Here is a 22,461-nt window from a genome sequence, read left to right as displayed (position 1 = left end):
CTACTCTCATGCCTCTATGCTAAATATGAAGCTAGAGTCAGTAGACAGGAAGACTGTAATCATGGTGAAACAGCCATTCTGGCTTTGTCCAAAGGTTCACAAAAATCTGCCTACCAGCACACCTGAAGCTTTAAATTAATAGTTATATGTTGTTTATTTAATATGAAAAGAAATGATGTAGTTTCACTGAGAGTTGCTGCTAAGCTCATTTTAAAACTTAGAACTGAGTCAGGCTACCTGTTTCCAGTCTGTATGCTAAGCTATGCTAACAGTCACTTGGCTTAAGCTTTTTAATGCATTGGACAGATATGAGAGTGGTATCAATACATTTCATCAAAATGTCCAATTTTCCTTAAGTCTTAAGTAAAAATCGCATGTTAGAGTACATGTTTTGTAACCAATGAAGCTGACAAGAGGTGCCCCAGGCAAATAAAAGACAGCGGGCGTCCGTTTTAACCCACTCTGCAGCCACCCACCTAGCTTTTTCTAATGCACTTTATTGACCAGTCAGGCAGGAGAGGTGACCTGACGTCCAGCTCTGGAAACAACAACCACTCAGGCAGTATCTTTGTGATCTGCCTCCCTGCGGTTAAATGGCTCTCACCATGGGATTAATTGTGCGTGAAGCTAGCTGTGTGTGTTTAACCAGCTATTATGAGACTACTTTGGGGAAATGGAAGAAGAGTCAATACATTACTTTTTGAAGGTGAAAAATTGTTATGCTCATATCATTCATAATCATGAACATGTGTTGACAGGTGTAATTACAAAAGTTCAATATTGAAACAGTCAGTGCTGACCAAGAAAATATCTTTCACTGGCATTAAAAGTCTAAGACTTGTTGAATAATCAAAGTGCAAATGGATTTTTTTCTGTACTGATTGATTAACAAAGTTGCAGAGAGTACATTGCTACCATATGCATGAAACTGTAGCTGTAATGTGGCCTCATTTCAAACAGGAAATGAACCTGTTATCACTGACATCAAAATCAACTTTGTCAGGTTTGACAGAAACCAAAGTGTGTGTTGAGACTCTTTTGTGGCCTGCTTCCTATTTCGTCTTCCATTTCTTGCTAAAGTATGCTTATTTTTTGTCCTCAGTAAAACTGGGCCTGTTTTGCATTACAGTAGAGAAAAAGCTTCAGGTGGCAATGTAGGCCACATGGAAGATGACTCATTTATAATGTTTCACATTTGCTACTATAAATGATCAGCTTCCTGGAAGTAATTCTACAGTTATGGGCGGTCATGGGTTGCAGCCTGCTCATGGTGTGAACGCCCAACTTAGCCAGCAGCTAGGTTTTACAGATGCGCTGAGCTCAGTGGAACAGGATTTTGGTCTGAAGAAGGAATCCTAATTATCACCTGTTCATGTGAGAAAAGGTTACAGATCTCCTCCTGTTTTAGGATTATACCTGAAAGCCCTGTGTTTTTTCTTTTTTTGCTTTAGGTTTTTTAAGGGGGAGTGTGTCCTTTTCTGTCACTAGCCATGGGTTTATATTGAGTGATCATTTCTGTGAATTTTTCATATGGAGACAGCTCTATCACTATCACTGCACCACACAGATCTTCTTTATTGAGTGAATATTTTTAAGAATTATGAATCCTATAATACAGCCTGCAAGAATCTCTACATTTATTTGACATTAATATGCTGTTTTTGGTTCTGTCAAATGTGTACAATAAAATGCATTTGGCTTTGGCACTTTTGATGATTTTTATGTAAGTATTCTTTGTATTGATTATAGTGCCTCTACAAATGTAACACAATGCATTTTGCTTAATAAAGGGTAATGTGCTAAAAATGTGGGCACATAAACCATTTATTTGGGAGAACTGTTAATAATTATACTGTTATATATTGACAAATAGTTTTAATAACTTTTGCCAGAAAAGCACAATAATTAATTCATCACAAATTAATGTCTTGCACCCAACAGCTGTTATTGTGTTATAAAGTTAATATGTAATTTGGTAACATGTTGGCTTTCTCACTGCTATGATTCCCACAGAGGCATGAGAGGACTGTAAAGGCCTCCGTATGATTCAGACAAAGTGCTTGTTACAAATCTGGTAACTAATGGACAGATAATCATGAAGTAATGATTCAGTACTCCGCAACAACACAGTAACAACAACAGTCATTTCTCAATTAACAAATCATTAACGAATCAACTACTTTTTAAAATTTAATAAGGGGTTTACCAGCAATTAGTTCCTCATTCGGTCCTCATTTATTCCTTGGTAACTACTCAAACTTTTGTGTACCTTATTGTAAAGTGATACTGTATGATTCTTGGCAGTGAGACCACAAAGATGAACAAAAGTACAAATTCTCTGAGAGATATGAAGGCAGTGGGATACAGCCAGAGGAGGCCATGACATCTTTTCTCCCAGTTTTACCAGTGGAAAGCACTTTACGCTGCTAGCTTGAAAAGGGCTATTCAAATAAAATGATCATTATTATTATTCTGCCTTCAGACAACCCATTGTACAATCTTGTTTATTTGAAGCATACTGAGAGTCTCAAACTGTTTTGACTAATGCTTTCATTTAATGTAACTGAGAAAGGTCTATATTTACTGCCCCACTGACACACACCCTCCATTAAGGCCCCAATTGCAAGAACCCGGGTCACAGCTCATTCGATGTAAGTTAGTCAAGAAACTGTACTGAATGAGTCAAAGCAGGAAGGAATGAAAGGGTGCCCTGATAGACATCGAAAGTTGTGGAGGAGATACCAAAGAACTTTTATATGGGGATTTGCCCTGGGCCAATAATCTGGAAACTATTTTGCGTTGAAGGTACAGTAGGTTTTTGTTCGCTAATTTAATGTGAATCGACAAAAACCTGTTTCATTTATTTACTGAGCCACCCACGAATAAATGCTCTGATGTCATTTAGGGTAACAGCTGCATGACTCAAGGGTTTGCTGTCACTGCATACATACAATTATACATTTGATTTTAAGATTTCAACACTGATCAAATCAATCAATTAAAAGGTAGTGGATTAATTGTTGGTGTCAAATTCAACTTCCTTTGATGACACACTTGTTGAAGCCACCGGTCAGATGTGATATCAACGTTGGTGACTCATAATTGTCTCACAGATTGCAGGAACATTTTTCAAAAGGTTATTTAAAGACAGCTGAACAAAAGTACTCTAGATATGTTTCATATCTAAGATTCATATTTGACATGTCTGTATCTACTGTTTTTTCTATTCACATCCCGGCAATCCAGTTATACCCAACCTCGAATTGAGCTCCACTGTGACCTGAAGAGACTTCTCACAATCTGAATGGGAGCATGTGGGCTGCATATGTGCTTAATGATGGGTGTCCATCCTGCACGAGCCTCATTCCTCACAACCAGCCTCACTGTCTAAGATGCTCTGCAGCATCAAATCCACATAAAGACTTCAAGTCACGCTACATCAAGTAGTTTAAAAACACTTAAGCACGGATCACGGGCACAGTCTGCGCTGAGGAAGAAGCATATCTGGCACAATTTATTGTATTTTATGGACAAATATAAACCTAAGATTCAGCTTTGCATTGATGCAAAATCAATGACTTTTTAATTACTCTATACATTAAAATTGTATTTCTTTCTGTAATAATAGGTAGCAAACACACTTCCAGGTGTACTTTAGGATAGGACACCTATACATTCTTTAATGTACTAAACAAGCCTAAGCCTTGTGAGATGCCTCATATATTATAAACAGCATGAGTTTATAACACCGGTATTATATGGAAAACAAATGCTATTTATTTTCTCTTCCTTTAATTGCAGGCTCAGATGGTGATTTATGCATTGAATGGGTAACAGAAAACCACAGCTTTCTTTCAAAAATCCTTGGATGTAGACATTAAAAGCAAATCAAGATGGTATGTTTTCTGAAAATCCTTAAATAGGTTTAATCATTTATGTAAAAGATTTCATCTGAAAATGAGATATATTCTCTTTTTCATAATTAAATGTAACAGACTCAAGCACTCTCATTTGTGCATGGTAGCTATTTATTGAAATGATTCCATCAAATATTTATCTTTGCTTTGCTTTAAATAAAGTAGTAATTTTGTGCCACAATATAATTAAATGTTATTAAATGTTTTACTTCTTTCCTGGATGTCTGTCTCAAAAGATTAATACAAATGTATTGAAATGTAGAATTTCACACAAATTCATGTTCAATTTTAAAATTATTTACATTGCTGTCACAAAATATTCAGTAGAAACTAATGGCTATAATCCTCAAGCACAAGAAAACATTCAAAATTTAAAGGGATACTTCACTCTGAACCTGTCTAGGCATTAACAAAACAATATGTACAAAACTATGAAAATGAAGACAAATTCAATACAAAACTCACGCAGGGAAATGGCAGGAAAAATCCCTTCAACACTTCAGAGGTAAAATATTTTGAGGTATGAGTGTTTTTATATGTATTGATATAGTTTTGGAGATATGTAAACAACCATTTGTAACACAATCATACATACAGGATAATATTTCAGTATAATCATAACAAAGTCATTAAAACCATCATATACAAAAAAGTACTACTTAAGAAGTTAATATACAGCATTGTAAGTCTGTAAGACCGTGTAGGCACAGTGGATTGGCACACTTTGAAATGTGTTTGGTAGAGTAGAAACCTCTTTGGTGCATAACAACTGTAGCTGCTCAGAGGTAAATAAAACACACGCAAATGATGTGCTGTGTTAGCTGAACTTTGAAGACTATAATCCATTTGCAGTTTGCATTTGCAGAGTTTAGGTTTTCATCATCAGCCTCTCCACCTGTTGCCGCTTCCCCTCTATCACACCGCCTACATCAGCAAAATGTCCCTTTTTTGTGATAAAAAAAAAACAACAACTTTGATTTCAACTTGATTGGCATGAATTTTCCAGTTTATCTAATGCAGTTTGAAAAGTGAATCATATTTCATAACAGGTGGCAGGGATGTACTGGGTCACTGTTTTTAGGATCTCTTACATACAGTACAGTTTCTGTGATCTTCACCTTCAATTTTAGTTTCATGCAAAAAAAAAACAATGACAGCATTACAACATCTCATCACTAAAAATACAGTAAATTGTACACCCATATGCATTTTTACAAGCATACAAAGTACAAAGCAAATGTCCAATGGCCATGATTAAAATAAAAACATAAATAAATATTGTCATACAGATTATCAATGAAGGAGTAAATTCAGTCTGAGATAGAGCTCATCTCAGGGTCTCTAATAATGATGAATAATGGTCTAATGATGAGGAAATGTGGTTGACATTTGACTCAAGCACTGCTTCTGACAGCACTGTACCATGACATCTGTCTATAAACATTTCAAACTGTTTATGGCTATATTTTCAGGATTTAACATGTCTGCTCCTCCAGGTATAACTGTACATCTTCTCTGGGTTATTTTAATTCACTGTGTTGAACATGTGAATATAATTTGTGGATGATACACTAGTTTGCCTATGATCTCACTAGGTCAGCAGTTTTTTTTGCTATCAAGGACTTGATGTTCAAAGAAGCTTTTTGGTCCAGAGAATGTAATCTCAAACCCACCATTACAGATTTGGGTGCCAATTTCAAATGATCAATTTCAACCCTGACTTATTACTGAGTTGTTATGTCCCCGGTGCACATTGAAGCCCCTCAGGTATTCTCAGCTGGGCCTACTGACTGCTCCAAGATCCAGTCTTTAAACTAAAGGTGATTCTGAAGTTTGGGCCAAATACACATTATTCCCAGAAATGTCAGACTAATCACAAATTATACATTTTGAGAAACTGCCTTTTTTGCGAAGCATTTTGTATTATGTAATACACTGCACCCTATCGTTTGTTTCAATATACAATGACTTCAGCTAAAAAGGTAATACATATATATTTCCAGTTTTTGTAAACAAGGCAAATTTAATTAATACAGGCTTATATCATGTCTTCATTTTCTCCCTGAAGAGATATCTAAAAAACTAATTGAAATCTCATTTTGTTTACTCTTTAATGTAAAGTAATAACTTGCACTGTTATACATGGAACTGCCACTCTAGACATATACATCTTTGTGGAGAGTGTTGGTGATGGCTTCTTTGGGTTGATATTTTCCTGTCTCAGAATGAGGGCGAGCAGCAGTGTGATGCTGAGAAACACCTGTGAGGGAGAGTGGAAAATGTTTAGGGGTAAACATGCTGTGTATATTTTATTTATTGTAGATTTACTACCAGACTAATCGTCAGTCTCACCTGTTTAAGCATCAATTATATAATCCACCATGCTCCTTAGCCCGACACCCAGTTGTGTGTGGTGGTCTTCACCCTCTGGGGAAACCCCTGAGGCCCAGCTGCAGGGTCAAAGTTGAAGTCCAGCGCCCCCCCATCCATGAGGGTTTCATTTAGGACAGACTCCATGTCACATTCAAGCCTCTCAATAGATACGTTATCCAGGTCACTGGGTAGCCGTTCCTGATGATGATGATGACCGTGTGGATGAACAAGTTGCCTGTAGCCATTGCTGCTGCTGTAGCCTGCCGTGACATCATTAGTGTGTGCCGGGTGACCATGGGGCAGCTGCATGCATGTCCTCAGGCTGGTCATTCGAGGAAGGGCCCCTGAAAGACTAGTCAGACTGGTCAGGGGGATCATGTTACAGCTATTCAAGTCTCGTGAGGTTGAAGGACCCTGTCTATGTATAACTTGTGGGCTTACATGAGGAACTGTGTGTCTCTGAGGAGGATTCATAATTTTTACTCCATTATGCCCACTCACTTGGCTCTGACTGTTGTAGGTGGGCAAGAGGCAACTTCCCCTACCAACCTGAGGCACCAGTGAATCCCTGTGGGGCATCATGTCTCTGTTGGCATCTGCATCTGAGGTCAGCAGCTCTTTGAGGAGGCCAGCAGGGGAGATATATTGGTTCTCATAAGCCACATAGCCTGGCTTGCTCTCTGGCAATGTCTGCATTGGGACAGGGGACAGGGAGTTCATCCTCACCTGGCCATACATGCATTTATGGTAGTCCTGCTGTTGGCGCAGGGTCAAGCTGGTGGAGTTGTAGGGGCTACTCTGAAGCATGGCAGCATTTGGGGAATGTGAGGAGTCTGAACCGAGCTGGGGGTTCTTAGGAGACAGCAGGTTCAAGTTATCCAACAGGCTCTCCATGACATTCTCTGAGCCGTGTTGGCCCATTGATCCAGCCACCTCAGACAGGCTGGGCAAGGGGGCAGTAATCTTGGTCCCTGCTCCTCCAGGATACATCATGTGGCTGTCAGATTCCCCCAGGTCCTCCTGTTCAGAAGGGAAAGGTGACCGGCGACCACTCAGCGTGCTGGCGTCAGAGCTGGTGCGTGTCCTAAAGGAGCTCCAGGCTTCAAAGTCCTCATTACTGTGGGAGTTTGGGCTTCCCAACCAGTTGGAATACTGGGAACCGGGGCTGCCTGCTCCTCCCTCAACCCCTTCCTGTAGAGCCATCTGGGTATAGAAAAACATGAAAACCTCATAAACCTATAAAGTATACCAGTGTATTATTAACATAGGCTAAAATTAATCTAGGCTCAGCAGAATTGTGAGAAAAACTATACAGCTGAACTACTTTCAGATAGTTGTTATACGAGTGTTCATTAATGGGGACTTTACCTTTTTCTTTGTGGCTCTTCCTCTGCTCTTGGCAAACTTACTGTTGTTGTCCATGGAGGTGGCTCTACGTCGAGGTGACTTGCCATTTTTCCCTCCCTCTGGGTTCAGCATCCACCAGGAGCTTTTCCCTGTTCCCTCGTTCTGTATGCGCACAAAGCGGCTGTGCAGGGACAGGTTGTGTCTGATGGAGTTCTGGATATAAAAAGAATAATTTTTAAGTTATCTGAGTGTGTCTAAAAACGCAGCTTGAGGCATCAAAAATAATTAGGCTTTCCAATTGATTTTATTTTTTTGATGAGATTGGACAATAGAGGCAGGAAAGCAATGTTAGGGAGTTATCCCTGCTTGCTTTTCAGAGGGAGGTAAATGAGAAGGTGCAAGGTTAACTTGCATATTTTAACAGAGTGGAAAAGAAGGGTGTGATGTCAAAGCCATCAGATGAAACAGGAAATATGCATACCTCCACAAACATTTTGTCCACTTTTTAAGCTTTTTCTAATCTCTCTTAAGGCTCTCCAGCAAAAGACACTGGTCACTTGGGCACAAGGGAGTCAGAGGTGGATGGGACATATGGCGTCATTTCACAAAATAAATATTTGGTACCCTTCTAGCCACATAATGTGTGCAAGTTTACCATAGTATGAGACATTTTGTACGGACCAAGAGGAAGCAGCTTAGGGTAACAAAAACCCTTCTCATCAACTTTACAGACTGGTCGTAGTTGTTACTAGGCAACAGCGGTTGCAATCGCAAAGAAAAATCATTAACAACAATAGCAGCTAGAACAAAGTGCTGCTGGTGTACAGCTAAAGGATGGTTTATGATGGTGAACCAAGTAAAATTTGGTTTCAAACAGAGTGAACGCACAATGACCTAACTGAGCAGATTGTTTTGTATGATCAGAGCTGGAAACTCTTCAGGGTGACACCATTGGAGAGGAATGGAGGACTTGCTGAACCTGCATCAAAAATGTGACTCAAAGGTCATAAAACCTTTCTTTTCATTTTAAGTTGTATGACTCTTGCACATGATTGGCAGACAAAAATGCATTTCTTATTACAGAACCGTTGCATAATCTCTTCTTTGCCTCTCTGCAGTGGTTTTACTTCAAACTCTCAGCTTAAGTTCACATTGAAAGGCTTTTGCCATCTTTTAATTGCTTGTAGTCAAAGTTATAAATTATAACTGTCCTTTGAGAAGCGCAACATTAAAGATACTGTACATCTAAATGATATATAGTTTGAGGCCTCCTTCTTCAGATACTCATCTCTGTTAGGGGTTAAAGCAAATGAATAAAAGTACTAATAATAAAACACTGTCAAACCCAAGCCTTCATCCTGACTGAGTTTATTAGGGTGGTCATTCTATTCCCTCCTCACAGTGGGTGATAATCATGTTTCCTGTGATTTCCACCTAGTTTTATCTGCACATCTCTATTCCGCCCTTCTACCAGCAGCAGCACTGCTCCATGAAACTGAAAAAATAACACAGAGAAAGCCAGTGAAAGCAAGTAATTCAGAATATATTTCAGATTTACAAACATCTCTTGCATCGCTGTGAATACTTTCAGTTATCTGACAATGACGTTATAGCTGACAAATACAAATTAGATTGAGGTCTTTGTTTGACAGCTACCCTACAAAAAGAGCAGATTAAACGAAAACTCTCCTGAATGAGACAGACTGTATTACTTTGGGCTTAACCAATGTGATCACTTTTTTTTTTGTGCATGCGGCCACAGTTGTCCTTGAGCTAACATGTATACACCTAAAGCCCCATTCAGTCCGTTTTCTCTAATGCTATGTTATGTACCCTAAAAAGGACACTGCGGTAATTCTCTCAGGAAGAAAAACAAAGATGGTTGAGGAGCACACGGACGTACTGTACAGTTTGGTCTCTCTGGACAGAAAAAAATCTCCCTAATATGAAACTCGTTGCTGTGCTGGATGCTGGGTACAATAAAAAAGACCAAAGTGCAACACAAGACATACTAGCAGGGAATTTCCCCCGAATACCCATGTGAACGCAAAAGCAGCTCCCTGCAGTTAGTAAAGCCAGATGTCCCTAACCACAGAATTCAACAGGGATATACAAAGCATGGAGATAAAGACACTCACATTCAAAACAATAGACCGATTGTCTGAGTGCGTCTCTGAAATGTTGGTCTTGGGTTGAGGTTAGGCTTTTGGCGAATGTAATCAGTGCCTATTAATCATTGAATTATGATTCCTACTATCATCTTAATTACATGTGTTTGTCAAGAAGCATCTTAATACAATCATCTTCCAAGTAAATCTTATTCAATTTTAATTTACTACCCACATTTTTTATTTGAAAAAAACAAAAAACAGGAGTAACTATTTCACATTTGAGGTTAGTATCATAAAGTGGATTAGACAATTGTTCATTATTTTATGTGGCAGTGAGTTAGACCAGAATGATACTTCAAATAACAAAACAAAAAAAAACAGAACAAGCTTTAAACTATTGTTCATATGGGGGCACTGAACCAAAGCAAGCTCAACCTCAAATGGCACATCAACAGTAGCTTTGTGAAGCCTGTTCTTAACAGTGGAGGCAGTGGGCTATGCGAAAATGAGATTTTTTTTTTACCCGAAAAAGAAAGCGAGGGGAGGTTACAGAGTTCGTAGTGAGAACGGGGAGGGTGACAGAGTGAGATGTTTTTGCCGTGAGAGCTGGGGTCAATGAGTTCACTGTGTGCTGAACACGAGCTCCTCAGCCGGCGCTGACAGAGACATGCAAACAGGTTGGATGGAGTGCGAACAGGGAGAGAGAGAGAGAGAGAGAGAGGGAAAAGCATCAAATGTGACGTGCTAGGTCCGACTGTCTGCTTTCTGACTCACCAAAACAGAAACCCCCCAACGCACGCACGCACGCACGCACGCACGCACGCACGCACGCACGCACGCACGCACGCACGCACGCACGCACGCACGCACACACACACACACACACACACACACACACACACACACACACACACACACACACACACACACACACACACACACACACACACACACACACCTCTCTTGAACTGCACTCCTCCCTTCTCTTCCACTGACTTTTAAATAAGGCTTCCTGTGTCAGAGGACATCCTGCACATGCAGGCTGTAGAGACTGAGGTGGAGTATGCACTCATTGCATGGCCAGTAAATGCAATGCTCCATCTGTCTCCTGTTCTTTTAAATCATGACCTTTTCTCTCCTTTTACTCTCGTTTGACGTGATCTCTATCTGTAACCGAAGACAGGAAATGAGTAATTAGTGGTTGACCTGAGATCCGAGCAGTGCGCTGCACAAACTCATTCTGTAAACTAACTTTAACGCCACTATTCAAATGACAATGACTGACTTGCTTACACACGGCTGAGATCACTGGTGATATGCAAATGTCTGCAGCCTCTGATTAGTGCCCACAATAGATCATGGACTGCATGACTGGGCCCTGGGAAGGGGCATTCTCTGCTCAGTCTGGGATAATCCTTGTCTGAGACAGACCTCACCTCAGCCCAGAGAGAACAAAAGATACTGCCTCACTAATTCAGGAGGTGCCCCTCTCTCACATTATGTCTCTGAAAGCCTGACCCAAGGTGGCCTATATGTTTCATTGTTGCTAAACTTCTTTATAAGATGCATTGTTATGGTCCTCACTTTTGAATGACTTTAAAGTGGTTAAATATGTGCACCTGTAACTGCATGGCACGTTATTTGTTATCTGAATGTGTGACATTACAAAATCTATTAACTTTATGAACTTATATTGGTGACATGGGGAGTTCCCAGGCTCAGATTACGGAGGCCTATGAGTGATGTAAATGTTGAAGAGATAAGATCTGTTGACTAATTCAAGTAGCGTTTCAACCAAAGTTTGCAAAGGAGTTAAGTTGCATTGCAAAATACTGTAATATAATGTGAATACATTTTAAAATTTTATTTTCATAGCCAATTTTGCATTTTACATCGCTAAAAAATGTATTTATATTATTTATATTTGAAACAAACTTGCCCTGCAGTATAGAATAAGTAACACTGGTCTTAGGTCAGCTGGTGCAAGGACACCGACATGGGAAAGGTCTCTTTGCCTCTGACAAAATCTATTTTCAGATGGCCTCAGAAATGCCACATGTTGGGCAGCAAACTGTAAATGCAATACAACAGAAACCTGTTGCCTCTCTGTAGGGCGAGTGACTGTAAGTCCACCTGCTGCTGGTTTTAAGCAGACCCTCATTAGATTATAGAAAACCACCACTCCACTCAAATGATCTCAAAATCATTTATGATCATGAACCACACGAAGTGATCCCAGCAGTCATCTTACAGGGAGGAGGTTTAATTCATCTAATATCTGCATTCTCTTCAGAGAACAGCTCCGACATCAGACTCCTCCTACTGGACTTCACAACAGTCTCATTGACACAGCTGCTGTTTCTTGTGTAGTGAAGCATGAGGCTTGCAGTAACGGTCGTGGGATAAGTAAATAAACAAGGCCCAGTTGCAGGGACAGGTGCAGACACAGTGAAAGTGGCCTCATTTGCAATTGGTCCAAAGGTTTTACACAGTGCCAGCCAGATGCAACCGCAGACAGGACAGAGGATCCCCCAGGAGACTGACTGCTGGAGACCAGATGCTACTCAAATCAGTAACTGCTTTTATATCAGCGATGAGGACTGATATACAGTTAGTGATGAAAGTCTTTAGGGAAAAAATAATTACAATAAATTTGCATCTAGTGGCCTCATGTGGCTACAATTCTTTCATTTTACTACAATTTAACAGTGATTTAGTGTTGTATAACCTCTTTTATTTCTAATCAGAACTTCATTGACCTCAGCTGCTCCTCACCCTGCAGGCATTGTTTTTATGTTGCTTCTGCCCTGAGGTTTTTAAACAAAAGTTGTAGAGAATTAGGAAACACGTGGAACAATTGCTCATAAATCAAAAATCACATTAACAGTAAAATAAGGAAGTATGCTAATCTCTTTGGCTGGGAAAAAAAAAAGAGTTCAGCTGTGGAAAAGACTTCTTGACCAGTTTGTTGACCATCCACGTGTTGGCCGAGCCGTGCAGGAAATGAACTACCTTCTGCTATCGGGTTGATTGTGTAGCTCACAATGTCAATGCGTAGAGTTTCCTATTAAAAGTTGCAGTGTGTAGAATTTAGTGGCATCTATTGAAATCGATTTGGCAGAAATAGAATATTATATTCAGAGGTATGTTTTAATTAGTGTACAATCACCTCAACATAAGACTTGTGTTTCGTTACCTCAGATTGAGCCCTTTATATCTACATAAGGAGCGGGTCGTCTTCCACGGAGCCCATCATGTGTCTACAGAAGCCCAGAGCGGACAAGTCGAACAGTGGCTCTAGAACGGACCTTCTATGTTTTACCTACGTTTCGCGGCCACCTTATTTTCTCCTACATGCTCGGGTGTGGGGGTGGGCAGTTCAGTTTGTTGCAATCTGTAACTTCACCACTAGATGCCACTAAATTCTACATCAAACCAGCTTATTTTTGGAATTTTTGTAATGGGTGTGCGGTGTATTTACACTATGCTACACACAGCAGCAGTGTAATGACGCGCTGACTGTCTATTCTGCGTGGGGGCCCTGACCGTTTGGAGTTTTTTTCTAGTTGCCAAGAGTTGAAAAATGTTGAACTCTGGGTAGAACATAGTGCCCATCACTGTCACTTTTACCCAGCTGTCCAATCACAGTAGAGGAAGGGCAGGACAAATACCACCAAGACCAGAGCTGAACAGTGACAACAATAGACGTTACCCAAGTTAGCAGGTTCTGTCAACTTCAACTCTTGAACCAACTGATGGTGCACCATTCACCAAGATGTTTCCTCACCCACAAAATGTCACACAGACCGGTGGGTCCTCTCTCCCTACATGCTTCAGCCTTCCCGTCATCCAGAATAAGTACTCTACCAAGTGCCGACCATTTTTACATTCAGTATTTGTTGATATAACAAACAATCTGCAATATTACGCACTTGCAACACAAAAATTAACCGCACTTCCATGGATATTCCGTATCATAGCAACCAAAGCGCCTAAGCTGAAAAAATGCTGCATCTCCAAAGTGCTCTCAAGTGCTCCCAGCTGGAGATGATGGAGGTGGACATACTTCCTTAATGCCGTATGGTATAGCTCAAATCAGAGTCAATACGAATGATTATGTTCCTGATATCAACATATACCACAATACATCATCAAACTTGTAAAAAATATAAAGTAATTAAACTGATGTTCTGTGCGTCTCACTGTTGCACATCTAAAATGACCCATTCTGTGACTTTAAGAGTGTACACACTGCTTCTTAAAATGACACTTAATCAGAACTGTTACTCTTAATCACTGCTGTCGTGACTACCACTACACAGCAATCAGATGTCTGGTGTAAAGAAAAAAGTAACAGTGAGCAGCACTTGCAGAGATTACAGTAAAATGACAAGCCACTTCCTGACAGTGTCTTCCTACGTGCACTGTAAAAATGTACAAAGGAAAAAGTAAAACTCAAACACTAACAGCATCAATCCAACCAAACAACAAAGATATATTACAAATTCTGTTAGCAATAACTTATTTCACGCATAACTATTTCAATGCCCCCCCCCCCCCAGCTTTCTCTCGTCTGACCCAGGAAGCGCATACAGAGTTAAACATGAGAGTGGTACAAGAGTTTTCTGTTACAGGCCGTTAAAAAGGCGGCTGCAGAAGAAGAGCCTTCCAGTTCAATGTGGAGCTTCTCATCCTGTTATGGCTCCAAGCACAATACAGGCTACTTCATTAACACTGAGCATCAAACTGAGTGACCTACTTCTGCAATGGCTTCAAAGTAGGAGCATGAAAAGGAATGGAGAGCTTTGTGTCAGGAGTTCAGCTTTAGATAAACAACTAGGGAGAAAAATGAGGCTGATAGACAGATAGATAGAATTGAACATCCTCACGTAATGTGCTAATGACTAAATGACATACTTGAATCATACTTAAAATATTCAAGGTGATTAAAAACTTGATTGTTAATCTTTCTAAGCCTAATCTTGAGAGTGACACACATTCTTTACACACTTTACAGGTTAGAAAGGACAACTGGTTTTTACAGGATTGGCCACTAATCTCAATTACTTTTGATCCCATCCCTCTTTCCTCACACCATAGGCTATTTCTTTGCATCAAGCCTCCCTCAGCACCCATTACCCTTTAAATTTTGCATAATGGATTTGAGGCCAACTTCTTTTTGTGAACATAATATAGAGGGGGGTTATTATCCTGCGCAGACTAGAGGACAATGCAGAAACCCACATGCCACGGATTCCACAGACTCACACATGTGTAGACAGCAGACTGTACACAGGCCTCAGCCCACAGCCAGCCAGTCAGCTCAGCTGACTGCTCCCCTCATTCCCTCAAGCCACAGTCACTCCTCTTAAAAAGCCCCTGCCCCAAGCCTCCCTTTCTTCATGGGGTTACTGGAAGCTTTCAGTGGGCCTCTTAAGTTCAGGGCAGGCCTCCCTTTTTAACCTTGTGATCCCAAGACAAATAGCTGGCAGTTATTCAGGTTTTTTTTCTCACCACTTTCAGTAGCTGGTGTCTCTTATCAGGGCTGTGTCCCCAAACTGAGTTAAAAAAACTCTGTCTTAGGGGTGATTAATTTACCACCCACCTAACCCTGAAAATGGAAACTGAAACTAATCTGGTTTTATAGGCTAGTTTAAATAGATAAAAATGTTAAAATACATTAAAAGAAAATGGATTTCAAAATGCTTGTAGAGCAAAACAGGAGTATAGTCACATTAGCAGCGAAGTAGTTTGAGCTAAATGCTAATGCTGCTCTAATGTTTAACATCTGAATTTGGCCAGTGGCATACTAACATTTGTTAATTAGCGCTAAACACAAAGTACAGCTGAGGCTGATGGGAATATTTTGCAGTTATTTGGTCATAAAGTTGGACAAATACAATCCATAATGTGATAATGGCACTTTAAAAAGATAAGGAATCATTAAAGTCATTACAAATGATATGTACATGTTTGCACTAAATTTTATGTCAATCCATCCAAGAGCTGTTGAGATATTTCACTCAAAACTACAAATCTAAACTTCACAGAGGCAGAGGAAGTATCCAGGGATCACTGAAGTCACTAGGAGTCATTGTGTTTGTTCAAACTTTGGTGCCAATCCATTGAGTAGATGTTTTAGTAGATATTTCACTGGACAAGTGAAAACTTTGACAGGGTGGTGGCGCTAGAGGAAAAGTCAGAGAATCACCAAAGTCTGAAAGATTCATCTTCTGAGGAAGACAATGTCTGCACAAAATCCATCCAATAATTGTTGAGATTTCCAGTTTGGACCAACGCAGTGGACCACCTGACAGACTGACATTGCCACCACATCACTAACATGGCTAAAATAACAAAAATACTTTCTGTAGCAAAACACTGCTCACTACATGCATATTTACTTGAGTTATCTATAGAGAAAATTCAATTCTTGGTAGCATTTACCTTCAATCTACATAATACAAACTTAAACACTGTAATAACTCTTAATTGACACTTCAGATGGATCAACCTCATTGTATATTCAACTGAAGCCACTATAGGACAAATGTTACTTAATGGTACTAACGTTTACAACCATTACTTACCTGAGCGCTACCTTACAGTTTCATATCACCTGCACGTAAGCTTCAGCAGTGGACTAATGCTTCACTATTTAGTAAAATACACTGCTTCACAACATGCACTGCACGTATTGTTGCAGGCAGCCACCAAAACATACAGAAACTGCTTACTCTGGTGCCTTTTAAGCACTTCATAACCTTTAAAATTTTGAAGACATAACGGATAAAATACTTTCTTGCAATTTACATGTTTTACAATGAGCACCTCAGACCCTGAGTGCCAGTTAAACTCAGGGGTGCTACTCCCTGTTCCATCACAGAAGGTCACAGTTCACTGAGAAAAACAATGGCAGTACCAGTAAAGTAGTGGTGAAGTACCTTACATGCTGTGCACTGCCAGTCACATACCCACCAGCATCCCAGGGGAACCAGTCTTCCCAGTTAGTAGGGACCAAAGACATCTTTATCACCAAGCTGCCACAACATTTTTGGAGGGGAAACAAAAATCTCTATGATATGAAGGAGACAGGAAGCTCTGGAGGCAGCAGCATCGCCCTCGTCCTGCCCTCCACCCACCTCCACCCACCTCCAGTTTTCTAGGTGGAGCCGTATAATCGCTGAGGTTCAAACTCAACGCCCTCCACCCACCATGAGGTCTGTGCCTCCTCTCTATCTGTCATTACAATCAGGGACACTCATGCATGTGGACTATAAAGTAAACACATAAGCCGGGGCATGACAAAAACATAATATCAAGCAGACAGATATTTTCTTTCAGTCTGAAAAGACATGGAAATATATGACTTAATGTAGAATTATATGCACAAACATGATCCATATACGCTCTTCCTTCTCCCCTCCTCTTTTTCCAACCCTGACCCTCATGTTTTGCAGGGCGGGGATGTTAACACATGGCACTGTTTTCCATCCACTTGGCAGGAAATGCATCATAGTTCATTGTGGGGGGACTGTCGTGTTTTTTTAACAGGAAAGTGTAAAAATAACTGTTAGTCGGTGGTTCCAAGGTCCGGCGAGCATGCCAACAATGGAATGCAGAGGTTGAAGTGGAGATGTGTTGATTTTATATTAAAGGTAAACAGGCTTGACCTGTTGTTTTTGAATAAAAGGGTATTTGCATTTTTTTGGGTAGCATTGGGTGAGCACATCCAAGCTACTGTAGGACTGCAGTGAGGTACAGAGTGCCTGCATCATCCTTTTCCCTCTAACAAGCAACTAAATTCAAACAAAAAGAATTTTCATGTCAAATATTATAAAATGAAACCCAACATCAGGAGATGCAGGGTCCAAGTTCAACTTCAACAAATCTGCTCTGCGGAATCTTGATTTAGTCCTGTAAGCACCAAAAGAATGTCATGATTTGCATATCATTGATTGGGATTTATTGGAAGTGAATCAAGACAAATCTTTTGTCATTTAAGTGCAAAAATATGGGATATTTTTGAAGATATACTGTTGGAGCTCAATGTGCTATGAAGATAAAACAACCAGGCCAATATATAATATCACTTAACTGTGCTCAGACACTTTGGGGCCATTGGGGGTTTTGAAAAGTATTTAATTCCTAGGAGGTCATGGAGTCTACATACAGGATTACATGAACCCCACAAACTATGGCTGGTGAGTAAGTCCTATTTCAAATAAATGATCATTTTACCTCAATAGCAATAAATGTCGCAATGATTATGTCCTTTGTTGGCTCACTTCTGACATATTTGTCCTGTTTAATTACAGTATACCAAGTTTTGCATAATGCAGCATTAGAAATTGATCCTAAAAAGTAAAATAAAAGAAGTAATAAAGTGGTTTAAAATGTATTATATATGTATGATACTGTCCATGTTGAAACTTAAAGGAAAATTGGCCTTATACATGAAAAGTCTGTAACTCTCCGAGCTCCTCTTAAACAAACACAAACACCTCCAGCAAAGGCCTGAGAGAGGGCAGAGAAGGAAGTGATGGGATAAAGAGCAGCAATCCCTTTCTCCGAGCCGTAGCATCCGCTGAGGAAACTCTAGAAGACAGGGACACAAAGATATGAGCGCACAGCTCAGGAATGGAGGATGTTTGACGTTTTTCCCAGCATCCCCTTCTCCCAGCCCCTTCCCCTCCGACACACTCCCCAACACTGATTGAGCTGTTTGTGTCGGCTCCTGTTATTGTCGAGGGAGCTGTGCACAGTTTACTCCACGCTGGCAAAAATGTGTATGCGTTCCCACCAGCCAGTGCACCTACAGTGTAAGATGGCTGTAGTTGAAGAACTGAAGAAAGACTAAGAAAAAGAGGAAAGGGAGGTTTAGCAGTGCAACAATTCATAATACCAGCTATGATCACACTTCTCAGGCGGGGGTGTTAAAACAATGGAAACTATATTTGATTGAGGTTCACAAAGGCATTTCCTGACATAGCTTCAAAATTACATCTCACAAGAACAGAGGGGTGACGGGAAGGGCTGCAAAGCTGACATATAGATCTGACTCAAATTTTTTGGCGTGTGCAGGTTTGAATCAACTTTTCGTCCAAATTTGACTTTCTTTGTCTGCTTTTTTTCTCTGTTAATTTCTAACCATTGTGTCTGCGTGATTTCCCCACCTCAATATTAAGACCTGCACAAAGCAAAACATTAACCTGACATCTTTCCAACTTGTCAGCATGAAAAATTATCTTGTACTGAATATTTCCTGTACATTTCCAGGCATAATTTCAGGACTGTACCAGGTTTTCCATGACTGTGGAAACGCTGCACAGACCATGAGTCAGTATGTTTTGTAGCAACACTGAATAGGCTGTTCCCGCTAAGGAAAGGCATATCTGAAATCTGTGCTGGGCTGTATTACTGCATGTAACTCAGTCAAAGCAGATATGAACCACCACTCAGTCAATAAGCTGACAGGAGTAAAATAAAGCTTACAGTTGTTCTCTGATGCTTTTTTGTTTTCACAGTGCTCTCCTTGAGGGATATTCAGTATTCTCAGTCACATGTATAGGATGTTTACTGTCACACACGCTGCTTTAGAGCTGTATATTTCCTCCCTGACACAGCAGAGAGGCCGGTCGGCTGGCTGCTACCACTGACAGAAGAAACTGCTCCAAAACTTCAAAGGTTAGTGCCAAAGTTCATCAGACCATATCAAGAGTTACTGTTTATAATTTCATGTTCATGGACTACACAAAAACGACAAAAATATTCAACTCTATCTCCCTGATGGGAAAATGGGGGAAAAAGACCCACCACCTATCATCAGATGTGGTAGTAATATTTAGAGATAGATTTTTTTCTGCATCACTATTTTCTCCACATATACTGAAATATACTGATGTAATGTGGGATTTAAAGATAAATCCATATACAGGTCAGAAAAGTACTGCTGGTCTCTCTCTCTCTCTCTCTCTCTCTCTCTCTCTCTCTCTCTCTCTCTCTCTCTCTCTCTCTCTCTCTCTCTCTCTCTCTCTCTCTCTCTCTCCCACTGCTGCTGGTCAGTGATGTCACAGCAGGTATTATGATGTTGGGAGTTGATGAAAAACCGTTGCCATGACATCACTGACTGGGGTGTGGCTGTTTTAACTTTGCATAGTAGGAAAAGCACAGGTCTTAATAACGACATTAATAAGGAAGGCTCTGTTCTATTTACAGTAAGCCTCGACAGTGATCTAGCGTGTACAGTATCAGGGCCCTGAATCGTAAATGTAATTCAGCCATCATTTATGTGACATGTCAAATATTCCTTCAGGGAGAAAAGCCCATTGAACAGCTGTTTGGTATAATACAACTTTAAAACGTCAGTGTTTGCAGTTAGAGTATTTAAGTGACCTTTTGCTGATTTAAAAAAAAAAGAAAAGAAAAGAGGACTACAAAGAAAATGAATCTGCTCACTACTTCATAGACAAAAAAAATGATCTGCTCACTATTATGTGAAAAAGTGTAAAATGTGCATTAGTGGAAACAGCAGAACATTGGCCTGCTGGTACCCTCACTTTCTGCACAATTAGTAGAGCAGAAGAGTCCAATAACTGCTTTGTGCAGATCTGCTGCCAAATGCATTGAAGAAAACCTTAACACTCAAAGCATATAGTAGGAGTTAGTGTATTCTTTAAAAGGCTGTTGTACCTTCTTGCTGAAAATGTTTTATGTTTATGTTTTAATGTGTGCTCTGCTTTGTTTATCTCTTCTAAGATTTAAAGGGGTTAAAAGTTAAGCGTTACCATCAAACCATCTCAGGTTAATGGATGCTTATGTGCAGGTGACACTCACCTTCCAGCCCGCGGAGCTGTTACTGTCTCCTTTATCCTTGAAGTAAGGCACATTCTTCACCATCCAGTCGTATATCTGAGACAGTGTCAGCCTCTTCTCAGGTGAGCTCTCTATCGCCTTGGTAATCAGATCAGCGTATGACATGTTCCCCCAGGCGTTACGACGGGACGAGCTGCTTTTTCTCTGGCCGGTGCCACCCAAGGGTGCAACACCAGGAGGAGGCACTTGTTGCTGGGGCGGCAGCTGCTGACCCGAAAGTTGCTGCTGCTGCTGCTGGTGGAGCTGATGATGAGGATGATGATGATGTTGTTGTTGTTGTTGTTGTTGGTGGTGATGTAGATGCACATTATTTCCTTCCCGACACTGGAAATCAGTGCAGGGCAAAGGCGGTTTCTGGTCCGCGTACTCCTCATAGTCTTCCTCTAACAAGCCGAGGTTACTGGTGAAATCGGCGTTTCCTCCCGGCTCCTGCTGGACGGACGGTGCCGGGGAGGATGTGTTGGAGCTGGCGGGGTCGACGAGCTCCGGACGGGGCAGCGGCCAGGTGCAGGACCGCGGGCGGGAGAGAGGCTCAAAGTCCGGGTCTATTTCGACCGGCTGTCCGTGTGGTGGAGGTACCTCAGCCATGGCAGGGTCAAAGCGGCTCTCAGTGTCACATAGACACTCACATAAACAAAATGAATATCAATTGACGAAAAGAAAAGGGTTAAAATGTTGCTTTCACGCCAACGACTCCAGTCACCCAGGCCAACACCAAAAAAGTTTTGTAACTATAAAAACAAAGCTGGTTCGTGTAAGGTCTACTCTGACGTTCACACCATCCTGCGCTGACTCCTTAAACTCTCAAGTCTGCCGCTCTGTCAGTAATACCAGTGCTGAGTCTGATGCTGCATTCAGGGACCGCTCACAGGCTCCGTCTTCTGGCTACTCTTAACGACGCATTGATGTGCAGTTTGGTCGGACCTTTGATGACTAAATGTACACAGTTTGAAACAATATCTGAATCATATATGAAACTGACTCATTTAATGCATGTTTTTATATTATGGCAGTTTGGTCATTTGCACATCTGTGAGGAAATTTGCAGAGAGAATAGGCTACAATATCACCTAAAGTAGGCAATTTCTTAAAATTGTTTCAAAAGCTTGTTATTCCAACACATTTGTCAGCAACTGAAGGCACCATGGAGTAAAGGCGCAGGCACTCATGGACTCCCTCTAGCGTTTAGACACAATCTTAACAGTGGGAACAGCTTTCATTTGAATGGTCCACCTTGTTCGTTGAGGTTCCCCACAGTAAAATGTATTTACAGGTGCACTATTTTTAGAGTCCTGGCATTTGTGTGTGGTGTATCTGATCATTTCCCACAAAATTGGCCATTTTAATTTTTACAAACAATCCACTGGTAGGTGTTTTTAGCCACTTATTTAGCTTACATGATTTTGATATCCAAATAACTGCCATCATTTACTTACGCTTAGAATTGTAATGACACCACTGTAATTACAGGTTGAGCAGTTATATCCAGTTTCCAAAGACATGTAAAAGCAAAGCATAATACACTTATAAAAATATAAATTGAAGTTCTGATTTCCAGAGTCTGAATGGCGATCATGCATCGCAGCTGTCAGTAGTGCCATCTAGTGGATTATTTGTATATTTAAAAACAACAAACTGAGCAGTGCCAGGTGTCTGTCCACACTAACACACTTGTTTTGTCCTTTATGTGGCGCACACACATATAAGGTGCCAACATCTTATCATGCCAATCACCACTGTGTTTAAGGAAAAGTGAACAAAATGTGGAAATGGTGCGCTTTCAAATGCCAAGCTCTCATTTTCCAGGCTTCTCCAAACAATAGATTGCAGAGGGTGTT

General features: G+C 40.6%; 1 protein-coding gene across 1 annotated transcript; it reads right to left on the bottom strand.

Annotated features, from left to right (window-relative positions):
- Positions 1 to 3,883: 3,883 nt before the first annotated feature.
- LOC133993904 (forkhead box protein O1-A-like) lies at positions 3,884 to 21,361 on the bottom strand. The gene is made up of 4 exons (XM_062433036.1): positions 20,585 to 21,361; positions 7,659 to 7,850; positions 6,270 to 7,493; positions 3,884 to 6,177 (listed from the first exon to the last, which is right to left on the bottom strand). Exons 1-3 carry the CDS (start codon positions 21,209 to 21,211, stop codon positions 6,306 to 6,308), a joined length of 2,007 nt encoding a protein of 668 aa, XP_062289020.1. The 5' UTR covers positions 21,212 to 21,361; the 3' UTR covers positions 3,884 to 6,177; positions 6,270 to 6,305.
- Positions 21,362 to 22,461: the final 1,100 nt, after the last annotated feature.

This window comes from Scomber scombrus, chromosome 14 (assembly GCF_963691925.1).
Source record: "Scomber scombrus chromosome 14, fScoSco1.1, whole genome shotgun sequence".
Taxonomy (NCBI): domain Eukaryota; kingdom Metazoa; phylum Chordata; class Actinopteri; order Scombriformes; family Scombridae; genus Scomber; species Scomber scombrus.
Note: the sequence above shows the minus strand (reverse complement) of the source record. Positions and strands in the feature narration are given on the sequence as shown.

What these genes read in the sequence shown, in the direction of transcription:
- LOC133993904 (XM_062433036.1), bottom strand. Translation starts at nt 21,211, where the DNA reads ATGGCTGAGGTACCTCCACCACACGGACAGCCGGTCGAAATAGACCCG. An exon ending in ACAGCTCCGCGGGCTGGAAG is followed by an intron (nt 7,851 to 20,584) that starts GTGAGTGTCACC and finishes TTTTATATCCAG; the next exon opens with AACTCCATCAGACACAACCT. An exon ending in GAAGAGCCACAAAGAAAAAG is followed by an intron (nt 7,494 to 7,658) that starts GTAAAGTCCCCA and finishes TTCTATACCCAG; the next exon opens with ATGGCTCTACAGGAAGGGGT.